This window comes from Python bivittatus, unplaced genomic scaffold, assembly GCF_059951505.1.
Source record: "Python bivittatus isolate LINGU-HERP-01145 unplaced genomic scaffold, Pbiv_v1 ctg000570_np1212, whole genome shotgun sequence".
NCBI lineage: Eukaryota > Metazoa > Chordata > Lepidosauria > Squamata > Pythonidae > Python > Python bivittatus.
Window position 1 is genome coordinate 626988 of NW_028277097.1, and position 21750 is coordinate 648737.

Sequence of the window (21750 nt, forward strand, 5' to 3'; positions counted from 1 at the left end):
TTCTGAAATGGAACTTAATTCTTTTTGTAGAAAGTGTGCATTCAAAAATATTTCAGTCATTGTTGGATCTGAACCTTTCATAACCTGAAAGAATCAATACAGAACAATCATGTGACAAGTCTACTTCTCAGAAGGATGTAAACTGAACTGCATTCCATTTTGTGTGTATGGGGGTGTGTATTCTGTACAGGAACTCTGAAATTTTACTTGGCCTTTGATCTAACGTTGATGCTCTTCCACTCAGTTCTTGGAGGGAAAACCATCACCAGCCTGCTGTGGGCCTTGGGATTTCCTAAAGGAAGAACACAGTATAAAAGACACAAAGAGATCCAGAACAGCCTTTGGCTCTGTGTTAATAGAAAACAATCTTTCCAATTTTTATTTCCCAATCCAGTTACGCAGCCTTATGAACTTGTTTTGAACTAGAGTTCTGTATTATAGATTTATGATTCACGTGCATGACTCAAGTCCTTTTAGGAGGGCCCATGACTCTGTGGTAGGGCACATGGCTCACGTAAGGGACAGAGAACATACTGTGTAGCTCAGCACATGGAGGGCCACAATTCCCAGTACCACTAGCCACTGTGGCTGATTGGGAGAGATGCTAGGTGTTGTAGATCAACAAAGTGGTAGGTTTTTTAATAGCTAGTACTGACCTCTGCCAGAGATCCTAGAGAACTGCTGATAAGGTTGACATTGAGGAGACAATCAATGCTTGTTAGAGGGACCAATATCGGCCTAAATCAGCTTTTTTTTATTTTGAACCAATCACTTTGATTTTTGAAGGTGTACTAAAGTTTATATTTTCATCTGTAAAATATAAATCAGATGACAAGCTTTTAAATGCACCTTACTAACCTTTCTATTCACATTGCTCATTTTAAATATGGCTCATTTCAGATCTTCTTTGTCCTTCGAAAGAAGAATGCCCAGGTTACATTCCTACATGTCTTTCATCATTCAATCATGCCGTGGACCTGGTGGTTTGGAGTCAAATTTGCTCCAGGTAGTCAAAAATTCAGATTCCAAGTTGAAGGTTGCTTTACAAATAAGACAGAGTTTTGTGGGTGGGGGTGGGGGGAGTTGTGTCAACACCTGGCCAAATCACAAAACTAGGTGTTCCAGTTCCTTGGTGCATTTGGTCTCTAAGTAGCTTACTTACTAGCTGTTGAAAGAAGGGCAAATTGTCTTATTCTGTACCACCTTAAAAAAAGTGCCAGTGTTACAATAATTCTTTAGTAAGTGGAAAACTACACTTTTAAAAGATTTCTTACTATGCTTTGTTTAGGTCAAATCTTTGAATTAGCCTTGCTATTTATTTTTATAATTTTCTGTTAATTGCTTAGCGACTTCTGATTGCTAATTTGTGTCAGGCTATTCTGTAATACTTGACTTCTCTTGGGCGCAAGATCTGTTGTGAGCCAAATCAGAGCATCAGCAAACCCATGATTAAGCTGAAATCTATAAATCTTTGAAGTTCTCAATAGAAATTGGAAGTACTACGGCAAAAAGGGAGATGAGGACTGGGAGTAGTTAGGGAGAAACAAAAACTGTGGGTGACCATACAGCATAAACACTGTTTGAAACTCCCCCACCAGCATTACATTCATGCGCAAACAAGGCCCTCCCTCATATAAAGGGTGAACTGCATGTAATGATAATATTTGAGAAAATATTCTTAATGATACCACTGTTTTCTATTTTGAGGAAAGAGCAGTTTGTTGGGGAGAAAGGATGAAACAAAGAATAACTAATTATTTCTTCACATAGACAGAGGAGGTGGAAGAGACCATTCTATTATCCTACTAGAGAGCCTATGAAAAATGGAGGAACGAGTGCTCCAGCTAGAAAGCTCCTTGAGTTCCTATCCCTCCACCCCTTTGAATTCTGGCATTTGGAGGGAGGGAAGGAGGGAGGGAGGGCAGAAAATATAGTGTTTATGCCTATCTTCTTCCTTACATATCTTCTCTAGTGAATAAGGAGGGGAGATTGGGTCTTCATGCTGCAAACACCAACCCCTACCTTACTACCGATCTGTCCCTCTGGCTGATGCAGCAGGAAGATTTAGTCACTGATGGAGTGCTCATGTAATTCTCCTCCTTGTGCCCTCCTCCTCCCAAGAGGCATTATGAGTATTATGACTCTAGATTTCTAAGTCAAGTTATTCTTGTATTAGCAAAACAGATAATAGTACAGGTAGTCCTCGACTTATGACCACAATTGGGACTGCAGTTCCACTGCTAAGTTATGTAGTTGTAAAGCCAAACGTCAAGTGACCACATCACTTAGCAATGGCAATCCTGGCACTCCCCATTGCCATCATTAAGCAAATTCCACAGTCATTAGCTGAGGACCCACCCCAATCCGAGCCATTCCAGGCTTGGTCCCTCCCAGCCCTGAGCCTCAGTAAGGTAAGGGACTGCCTCCAACTCCCCCCATCCATCTATCTCCCCCATCTCTGCCCTTTTGGCTGCCCTGCAACCTGCCTTGTGGGGCGGCAAGTAGCCCCAGAACCATGCAGCTCTGGGGCTGCTTGCCACTCTGCAGTTGTGGGGCTTCTTGGCCCTCCTCCCCTCTTTGCTCACTCACACACCCCAGTGCCCTCCTTCCCCACTCACACACACCGTGCCCTCCTTCCCTCCACTCACTCGCATGCACTATGCCCTCCTTCCCTCCTTCACTCACTCAAGGACTCCCCAGGGGTGCTTCCAGGTGCTGAAAGACTCTCCAGGGGCATTTCTGGTGCGTGCTGTGCAGCTCATGTTGGAAGCTGCTGGCCATTCGTGAGGGTTTCTCCTTCCTCCTGCAAAGCCTTCTTCCTGCAAAGCCCCAGAGCCACAGCACAGTGCGAAGGGAGCACAATGCATGTGAGTGAGTGAAGGAGGGTGCTAGTGAATGTGAGCGTGGAAAGGAGGGCGCAGTGTATGCAAGGGAAGGAGGGTGTGGCACATATGTGCGAGCGAGTGAAGGGGAAGGAGGGCAGTGCATGCGTGCGAGTGAAGGGGGAAGGAGGGTGCAGTGTGTGCATGCAAGCGAAGAAAGGCTGGGGTGGGTGGGGGAGACTTACCCAAGCGACTTGCAATCTCCCCTGCGAGCTTCCCCACTGACTTTGCTTGTGGGAAGCTGGCAGGGAAGGTTGCAAAATGGTGTAAATGCAAACGGGTTGCCAAGCGCCCAGATCACAATCACATGGCCGCGGGGGTGCTGCAATGGCCATAACTTCAGGGACCAGTCATAAGTCCATTTTTTCAGCACTGTCATAACTTTGAATGGTCATTGAACAAAGTCATAACTCGAGGACTACCTGTATTCAGACAAGGGAAGGAGAAAGATTATTATTTGCTGCATAATATGTGATCAGCTTCACTCAACTTATAGCCTACCTTTCCTTCAAAATAAGTATCAGGTTTACCCTTCCTTATTAAAGCATGTATAGTTATTTCATGTTTTAATTACCAGTACGGAAAAGTCTTGATTTGCAAATCTTTGTGATTGGGTTCATGTGATTCAGTAAGCCATTGTTTATCCATAGTTTATTAAATAAATCTCACTTTTCTAGGTTTAACACAATATCAAACCAACCACATTATGATACATGATCTCCTAGGGAAGAAAACAAGGCTTAATTGATGAAGAAAATCAAACTTGTGCAATAAAACTGAAAGAGTCCTACCAAATCAGTTCCCTGTGAAACCCAACATATGAAGTCAACACCTGTCTTAATTTTAGAAAGTATTAGGCTGAACTATTTTGTCTGAATAAATAATTGATTGTGGTCAGTAACCATTTAACGAGATACACAGCATAAAATTTAGAAAAGGCTGAGATGAAGGAGAGACTGCTTTAGTTTTAGCCAACAACCTGAATATGATCTAAAATTCTGAGAAATACAAGATATCTGAGACTTTGATTTACAGCGTAAGGAAATTTAGTAGCAGAGATTTTTATCAACAAAGCAATATAACGTGTAATCTTTTTTCTACCAGGCAGCTTGAAGAGAGATAAAATTAACTCAGCTAATAACATGATAAAAATGCAGTCCAAAATGCAGTCTGGGAATGCATCTAGCATAGTTTCAAGATCTGAGGGAGATGGCTTGTTAGCGGCAGATGGTAGCACTTTTGTATGAATCCTCTTAAAGGGGTGTCCATAGCTCATAAGTATTTCATGGGTCTCAGTTAATGTGTCAATAAAGTACTAAATGCCCAAGCAAATAAAACAGACGTGAGTGCACTGGGTTTCCATTACTTGTGTTCTGTAAATTCTGCCTCTGTTAGAGCTAATAATGAAATATCTAAATGAGAGGCGATTATGGCCATATTTCATAATGGACCAAGTTCAGCCACGGAACAGTAGTTGGCATTGCGGCAGCCCACGGAGGAAAAAATGGTGCCTAGACTCTGCACATTACAGAGGTTTATTTCTATGTATTTGTTTTGTGTCTAGCGTATTGTGTTAACTTAGCCATTTGTGGTTTATTCAACAAACCATGCTTAAGCAAACATGAGATGTCTGAATCCACTATACATCAGTCAGAAGAAAAATCCTTTCGTTTTTGTATGTTAACACTGTGGTGAGTAAGAGATGGGTTAAACTTAACTTGGGAACAGCTATAGTGCTAAACACAATAGAGTAGCCAAACTATTCTGTGCCTTTTATACCAGATCTTCACAGGTGCAGTTGAAGATGTGTATTGAAATCACTATAATTATGTTTTAGTTTGATGCAGTGCTCTTTAAAGCCCATCCATACATTTCCTGGACTTCAGGAACTTACCTGAATGTTTTTTTTTAATTTGTTGAATTTATATCCTGACTTTCCTCCAGGAGTTCTGGTAGATAGATATAACACTCCTTTCTCCATTTTTTTTTCCGCTGAGAGATAGATTGGGTTGATTGAGAGAGATTGGCTGACCCAAATTAACTCAGTGGGTTTTCATTGCTAAGGATGGACTTGACGCTGGTTCCTGATTTTACTCCAACAGTTTAATCACTACACTGTAGCATAAGTGTATTACAAAGTATGACAAAAAGAAACCCATTGAATTTGCAAATTATTTTTTGCATATAGCACAGATGAAACATTCAACGATGCCTGTTTTATTGACATAGAGGATCACAGAATTAGAAGGGACCTTAGAGACAAGACAAGGATTCCTGAGAAGGAAGCTTGACAACTACTTCAGTAGAAATAGTATCAACAGACAGCAGTATCTGTGGGTGCCAGGGCATCTGTCATTACAACAAGCTCATAACATTAATAAAAATCAGAGGAAGTTTAACAGTTGAAAGAAAGGTTGAATTCTCAAATGGAAGCTGAAGTTTCATGCATTGTCTTCTGAGATTTCAACATTCCAATGTGAGATTCCACAAGATCTGGAATTTTTAGTGATCTCATGAGATACTGGTTGATTTGTTTGTCTGTTAACTCTTAACTGCAGTTGGTTTATAAAACAGCTGTTAAACATGACAACTTTTGTTGATGTTGTTGACGATGCTTCTGGATCAGAAGTGCTTTCTGACCTTGTGCAAATCCTTCGTTACATCAGGACTGTTGTCAGGATGACAAGTTGTGTATTATGTTATCTAGGCCCACTCTGCTCAGTGCAAAATCCAGTTTCCAGAAACCCTCCAGTTTCTGTTTGAAGATCTCCAGTGAAGTATTCTGCTTCATGTGGCAGTCTGTTTCACTGACAGACAGATCAAACACTCAGGAAATTCCCCTTAGCATATAGCCTGAATCTACTTCCTTGTAGTTTTAACCCATTGGTTCTGGTCCTGCCCCTGGAGCCATAGAGAATAAGTCCACTCCCTCTTCTAAATGACAGCCCTTCATTTAGAATTTAGAGTTTTGAAGACTGCTATCATCTCTCCCCTCAGTTGTCTTTTCTGTTCCCAGGCCCTTTAACCATTCCTCATAGGGCTTGGCTTCCAGACCCTTCATCATCTTGATAGCCCTCCTCTGAACTTGCTCCACTTTGCCTTTTGAACTTTGGTGCCCAGAACTGTGCTGAGTGGAGTCTGACCAGAGTAGAGTTTAACAGTTATTTCGTGTGACTTGGACTCTGTGCTCTTGTTAATGCAGCCCAAGATAGCAGTTGCCTTTTTTAGCAGTTGAACCACATTAATGGCTCATGTTTGACTTGTGATTGACATGGATTCCCAGATACCTTTCACACATACAACTGTCGAACCAAGGCTTCCCCATCCAAAACATTTGCCTTTTATTTTTCTAGATGCAAACGTTTTCATTTCTCCCCATTAAATTCTATCCTATTCATTTTAGTCCACTGCTCAAGTCTATCTAAAACTTTTTGCATCTTCTCTTCTCCCAGCTTTGTCTCATTTACAGACTTGATAAGTCTCCCCTCAAACCCCTCATCTATGTCATTGATAAACATGTTGAACATCACAGGGCTCAGAACTTGATACTCCTCTGCAAACTGAAGTGAAGCCTTTAATGAGCGCGCATTCAGCCAATTGTGAGCCCATCTAAATGGTATTGTCATCTAGCCCATATTTTACCATTTTATTAAGGAGAATATCATGAGACTTTGATGAAGGCTTTGCTAAATACTTTGTCTACAGCATTTCCCTGACTACTAAGTTTTTAACTCTATGAAAGAAGGTCAGTTTCACAGCCTTGCAGAACTCAGCCAGGAGATAGTGGCCCATATGTTCCATGGAAGGGGGGGCACCACTAAGAAGACCCACTTATGGGGTTCCTCAAGTGGGGACAGGGCCTTCAGCTGGCCTTCTCTCCCTGATCACACTGGATAGGCAATTCTGGAGCAGGTGGGTTTGAACGTATCTAGGCTTTTAGTCACATAGGGCTATAGAAGTAATAAACACTTTGAATTATGTCTGGAAGAGAACTGGCAGCCAATACAGCTCCTGGAGTATGAGTGCTACATGGACAGATTTAGGGGTGTGTGCACCAAATTCTCTTCCTCTTTAGGAAGAATTCATCCTAAGCTGCTAAAGGCAATATTCTCTAATGCACATTAGAAAAAACTGTCAAGGTGAGATTTGAAAATAATAAAGAATGCAACCTTGCTTACTGCCCTGCCTACCAGAATACAATAAGAACACGATAATTAATTTATGGCAGTGTTGTCCAAACTTGGCCACTTTAAGATGAGTGGACTTCAACTCCCAGAATTGGCTGGGGGGGAATGGCTGGCTGGGGAATTCTGGGAGTTGAAGTCCACTCATCTTAAAGTGGCCAAGTTTGGACAACACTGATTTATGGAATAGGAGACCATTCGCTTTCAAGAACAAAAAATAAAGCAAGTAGGGTGGTATTAGGAAGGCATCTGTTGCCCTCCAATGGAGGGAGATATAGCCAAAACATGCGGGGGACAACTCTCTGGGCAACTTTTTTGAGCAACAGTCCCTTTCGCCATATTACTATGCACCCTCTGAAATGGATGGCAAGAATCAGTTAAAATTTGTGCTGTAATAAGTCTGTTAGTCTTTCAGATGCCATAATTGGTGACTGGTTTTTAGCAGCAAAACATTAAAAACATTCCCTTTGACTTTTCCTTCAGTTTACGACACCATGCATCTAAAGTAGATAATTGTTTAGGAGCTTGAATGTTGTGGTAAGCTGATGCTGCAACAAGCTTAAATAATGGTTTGTCATCAGAGCCGCACGTGGGAATAAAGGAAAATAAATAAATCAATCCTTTCATTATTTCCTGATTGCCAAGCGCTGTGTAAAGTATGTCGGATGGCTTTTCTGCTTGAGTAATTTAAATATGCTTGCTGAACAAGCTCCATGCAAATTCTTTAGGCACTATTGCTTACCATTGCTCCAGTTTTAGCTTGCTGTAGATTGTGCTATTGGCTTCTGGTTTGTAACTTCCCTTAGACTTGACAGATGAGCTAATTAAAATCTGCAAAAAAAGCACCCATGCAGTTTCTGCTGTCGCATTCTTTAAAACATGTTCAGTCCAAATCACTGATTTCAAACATTGGATGTTCTCCCAGTCTTGATGAAAACTAATGATCTTCCCCCCTTAAATAATGGCAACCCAATGCCAGTTCTCCGTAACCGAGAAGCTACTTCATCCTGGATTCAAAGACAATCACTTCCTTTAAAAAAAAAAAACTTGAAATAGCTTCAGAATTAAAAGTCCAAATGCAATGAGACATGGCTACATTTGGATGCTGTAGTTCCCCTGTAGAGATGAAATGGGAAGCACTGGTTAATTAGAATCTTCCTAGTGGATGAATGGTAGAGTCAAAAGAAAATTGAGAAAAATATAAACAAGTTGACTATAGCTACTGAAAAACAACCAAAGCAAGAATGGAAAACAGTGATGTAAAATGGGATGGAGGTGGGGGAAGAGGAAGAGGCTGAACAGAAAAATGCTCTTAACTGAAATACCAGGAAATGTAAAGAGTCTGGAAACAAATGCAAGTTAGCCTGGATCTATCCCCAACTGTATGCCAGGTTTTTTAAAATAACAATTCACGTATTGTCATCTAAAGATAGCAAGTGCTCAGAAATAGGCAGAGATGTGCCTGCAAAACTTGGATTGCCCATTGTTGTATCTGGAGATGAGCTACAATTAAAAATGTACATTCTGGGGATTTGGGTTTGAATTCCTTAATCAGCTCTTTGTTATGTTGTCTCTCCACACACTGTTAATTATTTATGAGATACTGTAGTTACTATTTTTGCATGTGAATAACTGGAATAGGGGTTGGGAAACCTGGATTCAAATTCCCATTCTGTCATGAGGATCTTGAGCTTCCTCAAGAGGATCTTTGTCAAGTTCCTCAACCTCATGGCCTTAAGCCTCTGAGAGGAACAGAATGCTTTTTTGAACGCTGCACACCTTCATTTTTTTCTGTTATTTTTCTATTAATGTCAATGGCCTTAACAATGAGCAGGAGTATATAGAAAAACTCCAAAATACTGAAATAATGATTGAGGTATTGCCTTATCAATTAGATTTATCCTTTGAATGCAAAAATCTAGTTTAACCTCTCTCTGTGTCTGACTCCACTGTAACTACTCCCCCACCAAAACCCCCATTCAGTCTAATTTAACTGAAGGTTACAGAAAGGATAAATCAATATGCAGTTCTGAACTCTTTTGGAGGAGGCAAGATAATGACATAGTAATACCTGTAAGTTTCTCCATTCAGGCTTTTGGGTTAGATAAAATAATTGTATCAGGTTCATGCAGTTTTCTGTGTTATTCACTTCTGCAGCATTGTGACTATCTTCATATATCCAGAACTACTGTAGAATGGCAAACTCAAAGCTTGTGGGATCTGTTCTGTTCTTATGTTAAAAACCTGAGAACCACTTAGGTTGTGAATACTAGAACTAAACAGTCCTTTTACTTAAATCCACTCTTGGTTATCCCCAGCTTTCTTCAGTTCATTAGGTGAATGAGAGTTATTTTGCTGCTGCTAAACAGAGAGCCTGATCAAGCTACTCTAGAGGATGTCCAGCGTGGATAATTGCTGTTCTTGTGGAGTTCTTTCTTAAATCAGCATCCTCCTTAGCATTACTCTTGCAAGCAAAGTGAGTTTGTTTGCAAGTGATGGTGGTGCTGGTACAAATTGATAATCCATCCATTCGTTTTAGTAGCAGCCTCTAACCAGGTGCCCTCCAAACGGGTTGGAGCTATAATTCCCAGAATTGCTAATCAGTATCCATCTATGTCAGTGTTGTCCAAACTTGGCCACTTTAAGATGAGTGGACTTCAACTCCCAGAATTCCCCAGCCAGCATGGCTGGCTGGGGAATTCTGGGAGTTGAAGTCCACTCATCTTAAAGTGGCCAAGTTTGGACAACAGTGATCTATCTGGTCACTAGGAGTTGGAAACGACTTGATGACACATAATCACTATACTGAGTGCAAATCCTGTACATTGTGACTGGGCTTCATCTGGAGGGCACCACTTTGGGAAATTCACACTATAGTGTTGCATGTAGCTTTTGCCACTCAGAATTTTTCTTCTAAATGTCATCCATCCATTGCAGCAGCATACAGGCTAGGTTTATACAAGGTGCTGGGATAAAATGTGCATGGTTAGTTTGTAGCTCAGAGTAATATATGAACCCAGGCAGCTGGGGTAATTTAATAAACTGTGGATTCGTTCGCCATGCATTCGCCTGTCATAACCCAACTATAATAAGAACCCTGAAGCAGGAGTGAAGTACATTGCTGGATTTTTATTATTTCCACATTTCTCTGATTTGCCTTACTGTGATATGCTTGGGACGGATAATACATTTTTGATGCATACATGGCTGAGAAAGATCTTGCCTCTCTTTCTACAGGAGGTTTAGGAACTTTCCACGGGATGATAAACAGTATGGTTCATGTGATCATGTACACGTACTATGGACTTTGTACGCTGGGGCCAGCATATCATAAGCACTTGTGGTGGAAAAAACATATGACAACTATACAGCTGGTAAGTAACTTTGAAAGAAGGTACAGAAAAAATAGGCTTCGATTTGAATGATTTATATTTACAAAAGATAAGCAGGCATGCTATAAAGTTGTGAGCTAGCTAAATTTATCACGTTTTCCACTATTGCTATCATACACCCTGACTTTTCTCAAAAAGAGGATTATATAGTGAGTGTAAGATTATCTGTGTTAACAGATGTTATTTGTGATTCTGGGCATCACAAAGGTTAAAAAGAAAATATAAAAGAAAATGATACAATAGTAAAGCAGTAAAATAAAACATACTATGCGGGGGGCAAAGCGTAGGACTCATACAGTTACAATAGGGTCATATACCATCCTGGGCTAGCACCAGAGTTAAAAACCAGGTCTTCAGGGCCAACTTAAAGGCCAGCAGGATCAGGACCAGCCAAATTTTAGGAGGGAGACACTGATCCATGTTACACTATCCTAGTTTTTTATTACTAAATCTGAGTCTTCATACTTTACACCTAGATACTTTAGGGAAGATGTAGTTTATCATTTACTGCTTCAGCAGATAGGAGCCCTTTGCCAATCTTGTCTGGACTCAGAAGCTAAGTAGGTCAAGCCTGATTAAGAATGGAGTAGTCTGTGAATATTATAAAATGGATGGGTGGATGGCATTTCCAGGGAATTCCATGGCAGTAGGATACATAAGGAAACTTTTAAAAATTCTGTAAATAGTGCAAACCACTTCCACACTGGGATCAGGATGTGTCCATGAAGTCACCAGAAGTTGATTCACTTCGAAAGACTTCACCTTCTTGGTGTTCCTGCATGCATATTTTTCTGAGAGTGCACCCAACATAAATTAAAGTGTATTTCCCTTTGTTAATATGTACATAAGCAATACATTCATTAACTTTCTCTGAAATTCATATGTGGAAGATCTTTTTGCATAGCCCTTTGGTTACTCATAAGGTGGAGCTCTTTTCATATGTTAATCATCATTGGTATAAATCCTTCCTGGTAAACTTGAATTTTATATCATGTTTAAAATATTTCTGCAAAGGGATATTATTTATTCCATTTAATTATTGTATCCTATCAAGTCTACTCTTTAAAAACACCTTGAATTCAGTTATCTTTCAAAGAAAACATTGATGGGAACAAATTTAGGGCTAAAAAATTGGTGTAATCCCTAGCATATGGAAATGCTAGTTTTAACAGGCAAATGGGGGGAAAGAACGACCGTTATTTATAAATGTTGGTTAAATATAAAAAAAAAATACTGCCATGGTAATTTATACCTTCCGCATAATGTCATCATTATTGTAAATAACACAAATTACAAAAAAAGATGAAATTTGGTCCAAAAAATATGCATTAAAGTATACTCCTGAGAACCTTTTCACCTTACTGTCAAGAAAAGGTTGCTTTACTTTTAACCGAACCATTTTTAAATGTAGTGTATTACAAACAAGCGTGGGGAACATTTCTCTTTCTGCTGAGGATTGCCTGGGGTTATCTGTTGGAAGCTGTGTTGTGGGCAGAGCTGAAGCAAGCATTAGGTGGGACCAAAATGACTGAGAGCAGGGCCATCTGTGATGGAGGTGGTGGTAGCGTGGGAGAGCCAGATAGTAGGCTGACTGAAGCCCTGCCCCTTTGATGCATGTACAAAGAAGCAGGGCTTCAATCACACAGTCACACCCACCACCTTGGCTGGCTGCCCCCTCCCCACAAATGCCCCAGGTGAGAATACCTGTTCTCTTGTTGACACTTCTCTTTCTCTTCCTGATACCCTCTTCTCTCCAAGTGTTGGGCTGCAAAGGGATGCAAACAACTTACCACAGCTCTAAACTGATTTTGCACATGTGTGTCCTGAAATGTAATAGTGGGCCTTATGTATTTGGAGTGCAGTCTCCTTCTTAACTCTGCCTTAATTCCTCTTCTCTGCTTGATTTAAAATCAGGAAGTAATATCTTTTTTTTTTTTCCAGGTGCAGTTCATTTTGATCACAATTCATATAGGACAAATCTACCTCATGGATAATTGCCCATATCAGTATCCTATCTTCATATTCATTATTTGGCTCTACGGCTTTGTGTTTTTAATCCTGTTTCTACATTTTTGGTATCATGCTTACACCAAGGGCCAGCGGCTCCCAAAATATATGAAAAATGGCGTTAGCATAAACAAAAATGAGTGAAGGGCTCAGCTACAAAGTGCAATGAGTTCTTCAGCTTCCAGTACTTGACAATCAAGAAGCTTCAGCACACAGCCCACTAGATGTTTTGTATATGGTTTTTTGGGACAGGAAAATATATTTTATTATAAATTATTTGGAATTTAATCTTGATGTGAGGAGAAGTAAAAACTACTGATTACAATCCTCAAATTTCAGCAAACATGTACATATTGGGAGAAATATATGTATCAGAAAAACAAATATTTAGTAGCTCTCTTAAATGCTCACGTATATTCATTATGGAAATGAAGTGTGTTTGATAAGTATACAACAATACTTTGAACACTGATGAGGATACCTGTGTTTTAACTGGGCCACAGGCTCTTTAGGCCGCTCTTAACTGAAATGGAACAGTTTCATGGATGATATAAAGGGTATAAACCACCTTGTTAATATATCTATCAACTTTGTTTTGTACAAACTTTATTAAAAACTATGATTCATAAATCTTCAAAAACTATTTGAATTTTTAAAGTGTCTTAAGGCTTTAATAATGGGATGGTTTGGAGGAGGCAGTGGCACAACGGCAGGGGGGCAAAAGAGTCAAGATGGCAGTTCTGACTGCATAGCCAAAGCCCTGTCCCTTTTTTGTGTGCATCACACACACACAAAAGGGGTAGGACTTTAACTGCACTGGTATGACCGTCTTCACTTTTTTGACCCCCAGCCCCTGACAAGTAGCAACATTAATGCTCATTCTTAAGCTTAGCCTGTCTGTACCCAACAGGTTTGTATGTGCATCTGGTGGAGCTGATTCCCCTCTCAAAAACCTGTGTCATAATAAATGTTATGGCCTTTAAGATGACCCAAGATTTTGCTGTATGTCTGTGAAAGCAGCCTGCACATATATGCTGAAGATAAAAATTATATAACTGGGTGACTGAGTCACTCATTTGGTGTGTCTCAGCCCAACCCACCTCCCAGTTGTAGAGATGATACACTAATACCTCGGATCACGAACGCTTCTGTTCACGAACAATTCGGTTTGCAAACAGCATTCGCAAATTTTTGCTTCCGGTTGCGAACTCCACATCGGGGGACAAACACAACCCGCGGCCATCTTCCCTGCTCTGACATGGTCGTGGCTTCCTCTAGGCGAGATCGCAGTCGCAGACAGACACTTCCTATGAAGCTTTTTAGCACATACAGTACATCCAGCATGGCTCCAAAGAAAGTGCAGAGCAAGCATGATGGTAAAAAGAAAGTGCAGAGCGGTAATGAAGGTGACAAGAATGTGCAGAGCAATAATGAAGGTAACAAGAATGTGCAGAGCAAGAATGGTAAGAAGGTTTTGAAGAAAATAACCATTGAATTGAAGAAGGAAATTGTAGAAAAACATGAGCGTGGTATTCGTGTGACTGATCTGGTCTCGGAGTACAAGATGGCGAAGTCGACAATCTCGACTATTTTGAATAAAGATGGTTAAAAAAAATACATATGGTTCAGAACAGATTAACCTTATTTACATTGAACCTTATGGGAAAATTGATTTGGTTGGCGACCACGTTCGTAGGGTCAGAACGGATTAACCTTATTTACATTGAACCTTATGGGTAAATTTGATTTGGTTCGCGACCAATTCAGTTTGCGACCAGAATCGTGGAACTAATTAAGTTCGTAAACCAAGGTACCACTGTATTACAGAACTTCCCAGCAACTACTTGGTCTTGGCTATCTCAAGAAAAGTTAAGTAAAGCTGGTTCTGGTTAACCCTGGTTGTTGCACCACTAGGAAATCCCAGGGAGGTAAACTAGACTGAGAAATTGAAAATAAAAATTTCTCAAAGAAGGTATGGCAACTTATTTCTGTATTGTTGCTAAGAAAACTACATGGATGTGGAGGCAAGCTTGAAGTGAGGGTGCCTTTTTTGTTTTGACCTCTCAGAAAAAAGGTAGGCTGTAAATGCAGTAGGTAATGTGGCTATGCCCTGAACTCTAAATAACCTGCTAAGCTAAAGATCAGGGAGGATTAGTGGTGGTTTGGTGCCAAGGATACACAGTCTGTATATGTGAGAAGCCATATAATAGAAAGGGCCTGCTTTTATGTATGATGACTGGCACACTGGAGTTTATTTGGAAAGCCAGATCAGGTTCCTTTATGGCTGGATTTGTAAAATGATGCACTTACGCTTGCTAAAATACTATCATGTTTTAAAGTAAACATGATTACCTTCAGGAATCAGATCAAGCTTATTAGAGGGAGTATATGCTAGACTGGAAGGCTCACAGCAAAGCCCAGCCTCCATCCCTGGAAAAGGCTACTGGCAGTTAGTAAATCCTAAGTCAGGGTGACAGAGAACTGCCCTTTAGCGGATCTAAAATTCAGTTTTACATGTACACCAACTCTGCCTGGTTCCAGTCTCTCCCGCTGTGTTTGACCCGGGGGCCCTGGACCCCACTCAGATGTCTTGGTTACAAATCCCAGAATATGTAACCAGGGTTTGAGATACTATCTGGGACCTCTGCCCCTGGTAATCACTTGGTCTAGAGGGCTAGCTCAGGGATTTAGGGAAAGCTGATGGCGACATACAAATAAAGCAGAGAAATGAAAGGTTCGCATGAATTAACCCATGATTTTGTAAAACCTGGTTGAGCAAGTCATTATTACCTCGGTTCTCACCAAGGCAAAATGAGGCTTAGGACGCCGTGGCCGCGTCACATGGCTTCCTCCATTCTTACCTTGGCGAGGCTGCACCATCAATATAATGGGAGGGGTGGAATTCTTCCAGACTCGGCGATCACGCAGTAGTGATCTGAGCAGGAACCCACTGAATCCCTCGCAGCAGCGTCACCTGCGGCAAAATAAGCGCGCAAAAGCATTATCCCTGAATACCGCAGGGGATCCGACTCTAGCCCATTCATTTCATCTCGCTTACACCCCAGCGATTGGTGACGAAGGAAAGGAGAAGAGCCCCTCATTGGACATTGTTGGTAAAATACACCCCTGACGTTTCTAGCAGGGAACCAATCCCCTGCTTTTGACGCCAAAGAGGGAACGCATGATTCTTTTTTTTTTTTAATGAGCAGAATACGAGAGGTTTCCTGAAGGACTGCCGCCAATCGGCTAATTCCGAAGTATCATGTGATCTAGCTTTGGCCCAATCAGAATTAGGTAGTCCCTGATTCAAACTTTACTTCGAAGGTTCGATGCTGTGTCCATCGGTCGCCGTGGAGACGGGCCGCGGAGTTTTGTAGTCTCGTGGCGGCCGATGGAACCTCGACTCGTGGGCCCGGGGCCCTACCGAGCAACTCGGCTGGTGAGTAAAGCACGGGCTGCGCTTGTTTTCCGGAGGCTTGCTAGCAGTCCCTGCCTTTTCGTCCCGGAGGATAAGCAAGGAATGCACTCTACACGTGATCAGGAACCCTTCCCCTTTAATAGACTCTTGATACCGCATTCCTAGGTCTTAAGTAAAATCCTGCTTGGGAACCGCAGCGTAGACGCTGTAAGTTTAATGTAGATAAAATAGTTGGTAATTGAGTACAGTTCAGGTGGCCTGGCTAACAATGCTGTGCAGTGTTAATGATCTTCAATTGGCAAAAAGCGTATTCGTATGTATGGTGAATTTCAATCCCTGTAATTTGCAGCCAGCTTGGGAATTAGCCCAGCACTTCTGCGCAGGTGCTGCACTGAAGAGGGCTGATATTTTGTATATGCTGAGCTGTCTTAGGAAAGATTGCACTTCTCCACGGTCCCTGGCAGAAATGCGTCTTTCATGTAAGCTACTAACGTTTCTGCTAGGGATGCTGGGATCTCCTGCATTCAAAGGTGATTCTGTGCCACTGAACTATGGTCTTTCCCTAAGTACCTGTTATGTGCCTGATTCAGCTATGCTCACCTTCAAGTGTACTAATGCATATATAGGGTTAGTTAGTAGCACCTAGCTTGAAAAAGCTAAGTCTGGTTGATCTGCTTAGTTTGGGATGGGAGACCACCAGAAAATCATAGGATGGCAGCCTAGATAGGGAAGGAGAATCAAAGCAAAAAAACTTGCTGAAATAAGGCACCTGCATACTGTTGCAAGAAAACTAAAAGTTCATACCGGTGCTTTTGGGTTTTGACATGTATTTTAATACATATTTGTTTGGACATTCTTTTAATGCATGTATGTTTAGGTTCTTTCTGAATTGTAACCAGAGCCTGCATGACTGCTGCTGTATCTGCAAAACAAAATCTGCCACAACCTGGGCCACATCTCACCTTGGTCAGGGTAACATTCAAGAGGTTAGGAAAAGATCCAGAGTCCCAGGATTTGGAGAGTAAGCACTAGCTAGCTGTGATAAGAATATCATTTCACGCACACACAAAACACACACCTTAAACTAAGCCCTTGGCTTCTCTAACATGGTAACTCTTACATCAGCTGACGTGAATCCATAGAGTTTCAGGCAGAAATCTTTCTGGGCACTACCTGAATATTTCAGAGGTTCAGTCTGAATTCTTCTGCAGGCAAAACAGAGGTCATATAAGAGCTGTTCATCTTCGTTTTACGCCTCACCACCATCAAAACTGAGCTGTATTTTCTTCTCTGTGTGCATAGCATCCATAGCTTCATAAACAGATCACTGGTTTACTGTGCAGCAGAATATGGTGTTAAAGCCTCGAATGGGGTGTATCATTTTACACTGCAGATATGAGAATATATTTCCAATTATATGACTTTAATAAAAGAATTTCTTGCTATTAGAAATATATACCACAGATTAAGACTAAGGTACAGCCTTTCTTATTGATATGTTGGGACTTTTTTTTAATTAACGTGGGAATATTTTGCATCCAGCAAGTGGTGATTTCTTCAGTATTCCATGTTTAAACAAACAATGGCCTTGTGTAATGCTAAATCTAGCCAGGGTACTGAGTCACTAAGTGTTTTCCGGGGTGGTAGTGGTCCTTTGGTATGTTATGCAATTCCAGCCACTGTGTTTTATTTAATAAACCATGATTAAAACATTGTAGTTTAATGCAGTGTGTGAATCCAGCTTGTATGTCCATACAGAACTTTGAACAGTTTGAGAAAAAAGTTCCTAGTTTTCTATAATGAGGCTTTATCATCAACATTACTCCTGATATGAATTTTAACCCCTGCCCCAAGTATAAATAAATACACAGACTCACACATACACACTTGATAGAGGTAGGTGAAATAGGGCCATCTGAGCTGCAAACTTCTTGACAGCCACTAGATAGCAGGAAAGAGTGGCAGGTATGGTAGGTCTAGAAAAAAATAATGCAACTTCATCATAGTTGCCACAAATGTTATTTATATGATGAGTTCCATATAAAGTGTAAGGAACAACTTCATCCATCCATTCATTCAATTTATACGACTGCCCATTTCAACAAGTGACTCTGGGCAGCAAACAGAATTAAAATAAAATAAAGACAGTTACAAACATTACAAAATTTTACAAAATACAGATATGATTATTTGGACTTTCTAGATGTTTTGGGCTTCTGCTCTTTTCAGTCCTAACTGCTATGGACAGTGGGTAGGGATTATGAAAACTGCAGTAAAAAACCAATATGTTGCCTCCTCTGAGCTAAAGGGAGTGTTATTTTCCTTCCTCTGCAAAAATGAAATCTGCTTTAAGTCTTGCATGTCCTACAAGAACAAGGACACAGGTCTGTGCAGGTGGTGAAGGGGATCGGTTTTTCTCCATATTTTTTATCTCTTGTCAGCATAATGAAAGGGGATGTATGTTTTTAAGGTAAATCAAGAAAACAATATAAATTAATGGTCAGTATTAAAACAAGCATGACTGAGAATTTCAATACAAAATCACCATGCCACAGTTTTCTCCCTCTTATTATGGACACCTATCAATTCTTATAGTGCTTGTGGTTAATAATCTCCCCCCATACACAATGCCCTCTTTTTCTATTCTGTTAAATATTTTTATTTAAGCAGTTATATGGAGCCTTTCCAAAATGTTCAAGATATATAACTGTGATGGAATGGAATTATGAAGGCCAAGCTCAGGGAGATAAGCATTTTCTTAGCTCGCCAGAACCGCGTCGGAGGAACAAGAGGATGAGACTGGCACCTCCCTGAGGAATTCACACTGTTGTGACTGGAGGACTTTGGGAGCTGGAGTTTTAGTCTGGGAAGATTCTTGCTAGAGGTTGTAGCTAATAAACATAGCTGGACTGAATTTACATGGTCTCTTGGAGTTCCTTGAGCTAGGGCTGACATCAATCTTCCCAGACTAAAACCCCAGCTCCCAAAGTCCTCCAGCCACAACAGTGTGAATTCCTCAGGGAGGTGCCAGTCTCATCTTCTTGTTCCTCACACGCGGTTCTGGCGAGCTAAGAAAATGCTTATCTCCCTGAGCTTGGCCTTCATAATTCCATTCCATCACAATAACCAATGAAAAGAAATATTGCATATAATTTAATAATATTATTAAAATGTAATTAGGATGCTATAGAAAACTAAAATTCTATGTTAGAAGGTGTGATAGATCTTTAAACTGATCCATTTTGTCTCACATTCCAAGGGCTAACCAAGTGCTTATGAGAAGCTCTAAAATGGTACACAAGCACGGTAGTGCCTTCTTTATGTTCCCAAGAAACTAATATTCAAAGGGATATTGCTTCCAATTGTTGACATAATACCTATCCATCACAACTTGTATATTAATAGTCTTCTATGAACTTGCTAGTCATAATTCAGTTACCATCTAAATCAGTGTTTTTCAACCTTGGCCACTTTAAGCATGCTGGCTGGAGAATTCTGGGAGTTGAAGCCCACACATCTTAAAGTGGCCGAGGTTGAGAAACACTGATGTAAACTAACAACTATCAGTCACTACATACTTATAATTAACTCCGTATATTAATTATGGTATCGCTGAATAAGTATTTTCCTCTGTCCTGAACCTCCCACTATCCAAATTCCTTGGATAATCCCAAGTGTTGAAAGCAGGAAAAATATGTCCCCATCCTCCATACCAATTAAAATTGCTTGTGCTTCCATTGTGTCCCTTTTCATTACCATTTTCTATGTAATCATTAAATAAAATCACCAAATCTTAAGACCGGTAATGAAAACAATGTATTTTAAAAAGGGAGCTAGAATGGTTACAACTGAAGGCCTTCCTAAAACTGAATGTTCACACTGGGACAGAAGAACATTCAAAGGTGGAACAAGGCAGATATCTGGTCTAAAATTTAAAACCTGAATGTGGCCATTGAAGAGGTCCTCTCTCTGGTCTCGGTCAAGCATGATTTTAGAACATATACAGTTGTTAAAGGGAGTGTGCTTATATTAAAGAAAATCTTGAGAAACAACCTAAGAAACAGTCATTCATTAGACTTGCTTATGGGCTATGAGATGTAAAAGCTAATCACTGCATTTTTTTAATAATATTTTATTGAGATTTTAAAGATACATATTTAAAAATTAGAAATGAAAAGGAAAATTTGAAATACAAAATATAAAGAAAAGGAAAAGAAAAGGTGAGGTAAAGTAAAAGAAAAAAAGATATGAAAAAAAGATAACTTCCAATCTACCTCTGGTCTTAAAAATAGTAAGGCAATCATAAGTGCTAGTTTTTAATACATTAAATAGGAATAATTCTTTGTCTAAATATATCCCATTACATTTATAATCTAATCTTCAAATCCCCATGTAAGCTTCACCCCACCTGCATTTTGCAAATAGTCCATCAATGGTTTCCATTCTTTAAGGTAGTAGTTATTTGAGTTTTCTTTTAATAGGCAAGTCAATTTGTCATTTTCTGCCATATCCATCAGTTTTAACAACCATTCTTGTATTGTTGGTAGTGTCTGGGTTTTCCAAAGCTGTGCATAAAGAAGTCTTGCTGTGGTAATCATGTACTGAGTAATTCTAATAAGATGTTTTCCTATTTGAAAGTCCATTATCCCCAACAGGAATAATTCTGGTTTAAATGGAATCTGTATTTGTAGTATGCTCTGCATCAACATTTTTATTTGAGTCCAAAATTTCTTTGCAATTTTACATGTCCACCACATGTGGTAAAACGTCCCCCTAATTGCTGCATTTTTAATGATTTCTTGCTTTTGGGAAATAATGATAGAAAAGAGCTTTGGGAATATGGGGAAAAGCCTAAATCCTTGAATCAGGAAAGTCTGCGAGTACAAGTTCTTTGTCCATTCTATTGTTCCTTCTCTAGCGCTGCCCCAACAAGTACTGGCTTGTACTTAGACAAGGCTTTCATGTTTCCTTTTCAGTGGAATGAGACTGTTGAGCTCTTTCGAAATGGAATGCCTTTACGGAAACATCGTTCTCACTTCAAAAGCTATGAACGTTGCTTCACAGCTTCCGAGGCAGTGGAGTGGTTGCACAGACTGCTAAGATGCAACCAGAACTTTAGCCCGGAAGTAACCCGTGCTCAAACGGTTCAGCTTCTGAAAAAGTTCCTGAAAAATCATGTTATTGAAGATATCAAAGGAAGATGGGGCAAGGACGATTTTGAGGATAATGGTAAATTATATAGGTAAATAACTGAATGGATTATTGGGGCAGAAATGTGTGCTATGTTTGTTTTTAAATGACTGTATTTCAAGCTAGTCTTGAATCCTTAGCCTCCAGAAGCAGAAAGAAATGGCATGATTCTTGCAGCAAGAACAATACAAGTAGTCCTCAGTTAACGACCGTGACTGCACTGACTTATGGCAATTCCAGCAGTTGTGGTTGTTAAGCGAATCGTGCTTGGTCGTTAAGTGTGACATGTCATGCTTCCTGTGTGACTTCCTGATGGCTTCCCCACTGACTTTGCTTGTCAGAAGCTCGCAGTGAAGGTTGCAAGTGGTGATCACATGACCATGGGATACTGCGACCATTGTAATTGTGTGCTGGTTGCCAAGTGCCTGAATCCCGATCACGTGACTGTGGGGACACTGTGCCAGCTTCCGCTTCAAGGACTGTCTGTAAGTCTTGTTCAGTGCCATCGTAACTTTGAACAGTCGCTGAATGAGTGGCCACTAAGCGAGGACTACCTGTACTATTTTTCCAAAACCAACCGGACAATTCTGTTCTCACCTTCCATCCCCCAAATTAGGACAGACACTTTTTTTAAGAACCAGAATTAAGCCAGTCACTCTCTCTCAGCCCAACTCACC

General features: G+C 40.4%; 2 protein-coding genes across 7 annotated transcripts in view; both read left to right on the forward strand.

The window, feature by feature from the left end:
- Window positions 1-13438, forward strand: part of ELOVL7 (ELOVL fatty acid elongase 7) — a 63396-nt gene extending 49958 nt beyond the window's left edge. For 5 of the 6 annotated variants that reach the window (XM_088152861.1, XM_088152862.1, XM_088152860.1 and 2 more), the window contains 3 exons: window positions 901-1006; window positions 10304-10440; window positions 12400-13437. In XM_088152861.1, the coding sequence (XP_088008987.1) occupies window positions 901-1006; window positions 10304-10440; window positions 12400-12609 (453 nt within the window). In that variant the 3' untranslated portion in view covers window positions 12610-13437. Of the gene's footprint in view, window positions 1-900; window positions 1007-10303; window positions 10441-12399 lie in introns of all 6 variants that reach the window. The other variant, XM_025167339.2, reaches the window with a different exon arrangement.
- Window positions 13439-15798: 2360 nt separating this feature from the next.
- Window positions 15799-21750, forward strand: part of DEPDC1B (DEP domain containing 1B) — a 46624-nt gene continuing 40672 nt past the window's right edge. Inside the window, exons 1-2 of the mRNA XM_007429286.3 lie at window positions 15799-15904; window positions 20860-21125. Coding sequence (XP_007429348.2) covers window positions 15857-15904; window positions 20860-21125 — 314 coding nt within the window. The 5' untranslated portion in view covers window positions 15799-15856. The remainder of the gene's footprint in view (window positions 15905-20859; window positions 21126-21750) is intronic.